The 8,767-nt window shown below is 44.8% G+C and overlaps 1 protein-coding gene across 4 annotated transcripts in view; it reads right to left on the minus strand.

Moving 5' to 3' along the window:
- The window catches only part of LOC135908778 (AP-5 complex subunit beta-1-like), a 209,954-nt gene that overhangs the window by 26,006 nt on the left and 175,181 nt on the right, over positions 1-8,767 (minus strand). For all 4 annotated transcript variants that reach the window (XM_065440620.1, XM_065440622.1, XM_065440621.1 and 1 more), the window contains exons 15-16: positions 8,471-8,540; positions 5,686-5,906 (exon numbers count right to left, since the gene is read on the minus strand). In XM_065440620.1, the coding sequence (XP_065296692.1) occupies positions 5,686-5,906; positions 8,471-8,540 (291 nt within the window). The remainder of the gene's footprint in view (positions 1-5,685; positions 5,907-8,470; positions 8,541-8,767) is intronic.

Genomic DNA, 8,767 nt, shown 5'->3' on the forward strand with positions numbered 1-8,767 from the left:
CAGCCAGCAGGTCCAATGTCCTGTACAGCGGCTCTACCTCCTGTAGGCGCACACATGCAACGTGGCTGTGGGAATGCGATGAAAAGTGAGGAAGACGAAGAGGTTGAGAACACATGGGGCGAGGTCTCATGCCAGCGCCAACTTAGCAGTGTGATCAATGAACCGCATCTGACGGATGTCAGTCTCTGTCTTCAACAGATATGGAGGAATTATCATGTACATATTAAAGGCAGAGGTAATTAGTGAGAATTCCTCTGTCAGCGTAAGGTCTGCACAGCTTTCACACTCATTAACTTGACAGCAGCAGAGTAAGTTAATTTTTGTTTTGCTTAAGCTTTCTACTACAGGACTGATGGTGAACGAACTTTGGTATGATTTATGTCGAACACAGCACAAATTCACAACACTGTATTACATCAATTACAACTTCAAACTTCTAGTCTGTAGCAAAGAAAAAAGCCAGCATATATTAAAGACAGAGGTATTTATTGAGAATTCCTCCATCAGCATAAGGTCTGCACAGCTTTCATACTGATTAATTTTACAGCAGCAGAGTCAGTTAATTTTTGTTTTGCTTAAGCTTTTTACTGCAGGACTGATGGTGAGCAAACTTTGGCATGATTTATGTCGAACACAGCACGAATTCACAACATTGTATTACATAAATTACAACTTCAAACTTCTAGTCTTTAGCAAAGAAAGAAACCAGCATTTGACATTTTGCTCAGTTGCTGCTTGTTTAGAAGCAGGTGAGGACATTGATACTTCTGAACGGTGAACAAGGACAGTTTGTGCTGAACCATACATCACTCTTTCTAGTACATCTTCACATGACGCGTAGTCTTGCACTTGCTAAGGGCAGACAAAGAAATCAAAAGCATGCACATTGTGCCCCATGAAACATTTTCACAACTCAAAAAGCGTTGTACTCTGCTTGGCTAAGCATCAAACGTGGGTTGAACCATGACACGTAACAAAAGCAGATAATGCGTGCCATAAACAGCTGTGGTTACTGCTCACTGAGAAGGTGAGGACATTCATTAGCGACTTATCTGTGATGGTTACAATAAGTCATGCAGCTGAACTCATTGATATCCCTCATTGAAGAAAGTCTTTTCTGTTCTCTGTATTTATCTGGTTTAATTAGTTTTAGTAACAAGTTCACTTAACGGCCAAATTGTTGATACTGTTGATACCGCAGGGCCCCTGAAATAACTTCTCGGCCGTGGAACAAAACTGGAATGGCCATCTTCAGAAGTGCAAACATCTCTGCTGAGGTGGCTGTAGTTGGCAGCACATACCCATTGTCTATTCCTATTCTCACAAACAGTGCAACTCATGAGTCGTAATAACCTGCAACTAGGGTGCTCTGATTGAAGAAGTACTAGTTAGTCGAAGAATGGTGCAAACCATTGAGCACTTGCTGTCACCTTATTTGTTTGAACTATTTCATGCCGGACTGGTAACCTTTATTATTTTTCTCGGTTCAGGTTCAGTTAAGCCTCAGGCACGTTCCAAAAACATTGGTTCTGGTTCAGTTCTGCCAATTATTGCAGTTCAGGTATGCTTTTTGGTTCGGGTTCAGGTTCGGTTGAACACCCTGGTTAGCACACCTTGGGCATTGCACTGTCCCATTTTTCACACTTACAAATCAAGTCTCTTTCCGTAACTGTTCATTAAAGAGTGATGTGACTACTGCTGCCCTGTAAGAACAGAGCTATAAGAGTATGATTAGTAGACACTTTGAATTTCCCATGTTCAGACAATCCACCATTGCACCTACACGTGTTCAAATGGAAAATTTGTATATATTTGTGTGCATACGAGACTAATGAACTAGTTGCAAGTTAGCACTCATCCTGTTGTCTTTCTTGTCACCATACTTTCGGTCTGTAAGAATTTGCACCACTGAACTGATGTACTATCATTAACAATTGAAACATGAACAGCAGAGCGCGTGCCCTAAGCATAACCGATGGCCTGCCATAAGTGCATGCCATTGGCCAGTCATCCTTGTCCACATACCCTATTATCCTACTGCAGCGAGTCGAGTGAGGAAAAAAGTATCAACCAATATAGTATAGGTGACATTATCACAGCAGGACGAACAGCCTCCCACTCTACGTGAAAACCTTATGCATACACATGTGGACAAGGATGACTGGCCGATGGCATGCACTGAATTTTTAGTTATGCATCGGGCACGCGCTTTGTTGTTTGCTTTTCAATTGCCCCTGATAGTACCGATCCATGCATCATTTCCATGCCACATATGTCTTCCAAAAAGTACGCAGTTCAAATTAATAGCCCCATTACAATACCAGCTGTTGACACATTACATATGCACTCTACTTATTGAAGAGCTTTCCTTGCGAACCACCCTGCGTCACTCTTGCTGACCATGGTTGCCACCTGCTGCTGCTGTCTCGCTGAATAGCTCATACTCGGCTGTGGTACAGTGGCGCCATCTAGGAACGATGGCTCACACTACCTGGCCTGCGTATGCGGGTTGCTGGCCGCTGGTGGAGTGGGCGATGGGGCCGCGATGCAGAGAGCTGCGATGAAACAGTAGAGAGGGCACCAGAGGAGATGACCTCACATTGAGTGTGCATTGTGCTGCCTGGCAACAGCCTGGACGGTCATATCTGCACCTCCAAGGGTAGGTCAGGTACCACAAACAAATGGTGCCGAAAGCCAGCTTGCCTCTTTTAACCCCTAAAACAGTGGTTGCGTTCAAAGGTGCATTGCGTTGCAGAGCTCCTCATTCAGGGCACCCTTGAGCCAGATGAGACAGTGTGCATGAACACTGCCTCTTAAGCTTCATTGCATATAGGTTCCAACCAACTGGGCATGTTGGATCAGCCGCATTTTTAAAAATTTATTTACTCACTCTCAAGGTCGATGCATTAGAGAGAGAAGTGGGAAAAAATGAAATACATGTAATTATAACAGAGAGCATATCTGTTATTGACGGCTGTCTTGAACATGGTTACATCAGTGATTGAAGCGATGGAGGCAGGCAGTCAGTGCTGGTTTTTGAGATAAAAGAGTCTGTATATAAGTTGGTGCAGCTGCAAGGCATGCCAACTTTGAACATGAGCTCAATGCGGGCTGAAAAATACGTTGGTAGGTGGAAAAGAGTCTCAGAGAGTTGGGTTAAAATGGTATATTTTATTAAACAAGGAAAGACGCTATGTCTTTCAATGGAGTGATAGATTAGGCAGGCCAAGATTTTTTTCCTTTGGCTGACACTGGAAGTACAGCAATAGAGTAAAAAAAAAAAGAGAACAAAATGATTTTGTACTGCCTCAATATAAGTGAAATGACTTGCAGGTCCCATATTGACAACGTTCAGGTCACGGTAATCTCCGCATGGACACCAATCGCTGGTTTTCTTTGGTACCATACGAATAAGTGACAACCATACGCTACATGATGGACGAGCAATACCAATCTCCAGCATTTGTTCAGACTCATTTTTAGCTATGGTTAACTCTAGTGCCAGGCGACAAGGTGATGCGTGACATGGTGGACCTTGAGTGTGGTGCGATGTTCAACGTTATGGCATAAAGGTTTAGCCTAGTCAGGTGAAGCAGAAAGGGATGAAAATTTGCTGAGTAATGTGGCATAAGCCTCTGGAACAGCATGCCGCATCGTGAACACAAGTGGTGCTATGGTGGAAACCTTGCCAGTTGCTTTTTATCCAGTTGTGGAACCTAGTATCTCTTTACCATGTCGACTAGGAGGCCTTAGTTTGCAAGAAAGTTGGCACCTACTATTGTGTGACTGACAGGAGACACCAGGAAAATCACCTGAATGCCCTTCTAAGTCCTATATTAGGCGCGACAGACTTGCAGCAGTAGACATCGATTTTGCTGCCATTCACGGCTTGCAGTTGCATGATTGGCCTACAGTTTCTGTCTATGCCACGGGCAGACAGCACTCTCACCTCTGCTTTTGTGCTGACGAGAAACTGCAGTCCGCTGATGGAGTCCCTAATGAAGAATAGGTGACAGGCAGACATGTGAGAGTCCCTCGTCACCGTTAGTGGTTCCTGATGTCGTTTCCCGGCCAACCACATGGTCGTGTGCAATGCCATGTGAACTGTTCGAAGCGTCGGTGATACCAGCAAGGCAGCAATGATACTGAAAAGTGTCTAGCTGGAGAAGGATGGTGGGAGGGTCTGGGTGAATGATGTGGAGATAGCCCAACACGTCATCTGTCTCCAAAGTGTCTCTCTGACGTGTCAGAACGAGAAGAAAGAGGGTTAACCTAGGGGCCCAATTTTTATTAATTATATCATGAGATGCCAACAAACAGAGATACCAAGGAAAACATAGGGGAAATTACTTTTATTTACTCATTGAATTAAAGAAATGATTAATGGCAATGAAAGTGTATGAAAAAAACAACTTGCCGCAAGGGAGGAACGATCCCACGTCTTCGCATTACACGTGCAATGCTCTAACCTAAGGTGTGCTCGTCCCTTGTGGAGAGCCTGCTTGCCACAAGATCTATGAGCCGCTGAATGTCAGTGCGAATCTCGGCGATGTCATCTTGCTTTGGTGAGCTAGGTTATGGAGTGGAAAATCGGTTGGTGAGCAATGCCGCTGCAAGGGTGGAAAAAGTGTGCGCCCCGCAACTTGCAGCAGCTACGGATACTTGGGAACGCATTAATTCATGTACCTTGTCAGAGAGGGTGCCCAGCACGGACTTGTTCGGCTCCGATGCTGATGCCATAACAATCTGAACCGTGGGTGGTATGCGCTGGATAAACAGTTCCTTTAGTAGACTGTTGTCGAAACATCAGACCCAAGTGCCGAGAAGTGCTTGCATCTGTTTCAGGAGTTGTGATGGATGGTGATCACCAAGCTCAGTTGATGATAACATCACGCAGCTGCTTCCATTTGGAAATTGCCATGCGCTCAAGGATGGCTTTTTCAGCATGTTGTACGGTATCTGGCTTGGTGGCACAGTTAGAATGTTGCACACTTCAACAGCAAAGTCATTGGGCAGGGTGCCGAGTAGGTAGTCATACCTAGCTTACTGTGAAGTGACGTTAGAGACTTGAGAATGAGCCTCTACTTGAATAAACCAAATGTCCGGATGGTCAGGCCAGAAGGGAGGTAGTCGCACTGCGTTTTAATTCATCAACGGGGTCGAAGACTCGGTTGAGTCAGTGCTTGGAAACAGCCCGGTGGAAACTTCTGGAACATTGTGTTCCATGGTTCCATCACCACTGTGGCAGTGCATTGGGAAGATGCTGCCACGTTGAAATGCAAGAATCAACTACATTATTTTTCCAAAACCCAAACGCTCGCTCTGCTCGTGCCTTCGGGTGCTTTATTGTCATCGGTGCTGCAACAAGGTCAATGCGTTGGCTGCCAAGTGGTAGCGAGTGATGATCTACTTAAGCAAGCCTTTCCAGCGGGGTACATGCTGGAGTATGGCAAGGCCATAATCCATAAACACCCATACACTTAAACACCAACACATGAAGTATGCCTGCACATGAACCAGAAGGATTGAAAAGTTCAACACTAATGACCTTGACCCAGGTAGCAAAGCCGCCATCCTTTTCCTCGCTTATTTTAGGAGCAAGGACACTGATGTTTTACAACCGAGCGATAGACTGGTGTTTTAATATTCCCCCATCAACTTGCACAGAGCATCCAGCAGTCTTACCAAAACAAGCCTGCAAGGGATGCTGACCACGTGATCAAAGTCTGACTCCAGGAAAGCCCTGTACTTCTGCAGCTCATCTAGGCACAAGCCATGGCCTCCCTGTGCCTCCATGCATGGCACCTGGTCACATGGCTGCAAATGGCTGCCGTCTGGGAGCAGTCTCTCAAGTCGCAGAAGTTCATCTGTGGGGCATGCCACAGGGCTCGGCACAGGAAAATCGGCTGAAAAGAAATGAACTGTTTTTATAAAACTATACACAATTTCATATTTTGGAAGGCAACGCTGCGGAAGCTACATAAGTCATAGAATTCTCATTCTGCATGTTTCGCAGGGCAGTTCTTTCTGATCTGTAACGCTTTGCATAGAATAACTCGTAGGTGAAGACTTTTCACTTTCCTGGGAAGGACTCAGGCTTAGTGAGCTTCTCCCATTCCCTTCTCTATCTATCTCTCTTACACACATACAGTCGAACCCAGACATATTGAACCCACATATAACGAATTATTGTGTATATTGGATAGCTGTAAAATCCCCCTGAAAAGCCCATGCAAATGTATAGGGCTGGTGCATGCGTATATACAACACCCATTCACCAGCACGTTTGATATATTGAACGCGGCACCATGCCGAACACCTCAAAGTGCACTTCTTTATTTGCTTTGAGGTTTCATGGTGGCTGCCGACGAACTTCTGGAAGAATCCACAGACGATGGATGTATGACACGTTTTGTGAGCACTCCCTCTTCGCTGGAGTTATTCCAGCCAAAGTTACTGCTGAAAGCTTTGTGAACGCCTATAACAATGCTCAAGCTGTAGCGAATCTCGAAGACAAAGACATTGTGGCAAGCATTGTGGAAACCCAGGTAGAAGGCTGTTCAAGTGGCGATGAAGATCGTCCAAAAGAGGCAGCAACGTGCCCATGCACAGCTGCTGAACTGGCATTGGCATTTGACATGATTCATCATGTCTGCAGCAATATGGAAGGCACAGGGTTTTTGTACCTCGACAGCCTTGACAAGATCGAGACAAGCGTCTTTAACTTCACTTTGCAGAAGTAGCATAAGCCAGGATGAGCAATTTTTTTGCACATAAATAAAATGTGTTTGCTTTCTTTTCCGAGCTGCATGTAGCAACTTAGCGGCCCTTGGATGCACCAACCGGTAAGCCACCGTTTGCCTCAGGGCCTATTATTTTATATATTGAATTACCTATATATCGAACTTCTTTGTGATCCCCCTCAGGTTCAATATATCTGGGTTCAACTGTATATAGTTAGTTAGAAGAGGATGCACATACAAAAACCATGACATGCCAGCCAGGATGTGGCCTTCAAATTAAATTAAATTAAATTACAAAATTGAATTAAATTCTGGCATTTGACACACCAAGACAAAAATCTGATTATGAGGCATGCCAACATGGGGGCTCCGGACTTATTTTGACCACCTGGGGATGTATATGTTGTGCACCCAAATCACAGCCATACAAGCATTTACAGCATTAACCGTTCTGGTCTCACTCGTCTAGTATTTTTTTTTTCTTTTTTTAATAGGCCATATTCGCCACATATTCTCAAGATACGATCTTAGAATAGCACACATGCCATTCAATAAGCTGAGAAATCAGCTTGTTAACGTAAAGGATCGGCTTGAAAGCAAGAATTACCCCAGTGTCATTTACAAGGTACCATGCGCAGACTGCAGCTGCAGTTACATCAGCGAAACCGGCAAACTTATGAGAAGATTAAAAGAGCACCAAAGGGACGTCTCCAAGAAGAAAAAATGTCTCGAACGCCCTTGCCAAACATGCCAATAATCGCAGTCACCGCATCGATTGGGAAAACGCTGCTATAATAGCTAAGGAAAAGAATTCGATGACGCGACTCTTGTTAGAATCTTTATTTATTAAAACTACTGACAACAGTATCAACAGGACTGATGGAAATCTTCCTGCCAACTACACCCAATCCCTACATCACATTTAGGCATAAAAACGACTTGCGGCTCTTGCCCGCTTTCAGTGTGATCAAGGAACCCGTACGGGTCCCGAAACTTCTCTGTGTTATTTTCACCTTGACTTGGTCAGTGACCGTAATTTCTTCATCATCATGTTACCTGACCAGACGAACTTTCATCGAACTCTTGACTAAAAGAAGTTCATGGAAGCTATGCTTCGCCATCCAGTCAATGTGGGGATGCCTGCATGCTTGAGTACGCATTGCCATCGCGCTTTCATACTGTGGGTATTTGAATACATAAACCCTAAAGGGGCCCTGAAGCACTTCTTGAGCGTAGTAAGAAAATGTTGCCAACCTGTAGATGAGGCTCCTGTGAACATGTGAGCCAAATATTACTGCACAGCATCAGCAGGCAATTCACGATCTCATGGCAAAAACAGTAGAAAATAATTTGCTCTCTCCTTCGCAATGTCGTCAGCAACTACGTCACATGCAGGCAACCAGGTGCAACATGTACTGGTGGACTTCAGGATCATAAGAACATTCCCAGTAATACTATTATTGCTCATTCTGAGTAAAATAAATCGTGTGTGTGTGTTTGTGTGTGTGTGTGCGTGCGCGCGCGCGTGCGATCTCGATCTCAAAAAGACCAAGAAAGTATTTCATCTTTGCACTTCTGGTCTACACACGACAGTTGCACATAGATGCGTCTGCTGCATGTGGCCTCAGAGATCACTCCAGCGTGCTGCAATGAGCCCTCTGGCACTGAAAATTACATGCTCTGATTCGTCTCTGTTGGTGACACGGCTCCAAAGAAGTCATACTAACAAAGAATGTTGCAGTCTTTCTCTGAGTCCAAGGCTGGGTCATGATTACAACAGTAGAGCAGCTGCTGCGCCTGCAAAATGGGAAAAAAATAAAAAGAGTAAGGAAACACATAAAAACAGCAGACTTTACGCATGCCTCAGACTAAGTCCTATCCAAACCTGGCCCTTTTCCATGCCATCACTCCAGAGGCTTTTAGCTCTACTTGCCCTGACTGTGGGGCTGTTAGCAATCCTGCACACATGCTCTGGTGATGCCCCTCGTTACAGGGACCCAATCGCATCACGGAAGAATTGAGCT

The sequence above is a fragment of the Dermacentor albipictus genome, chromosome 1 (assembly GCF_038994185.2).
Source record: "Dermacentor albipictus isolate Rhodes 1998 colony chromosome 1, USDA_Dalb.pri_finalv2, whole genome shotgun sequence".
Classification (NCBI taxonomy): Eukaryota; Metazoa; Arthropoda; class Arachnida; order Ixodida; family Ixodidae; genus Dermacentor; species Dermacentor albipictus.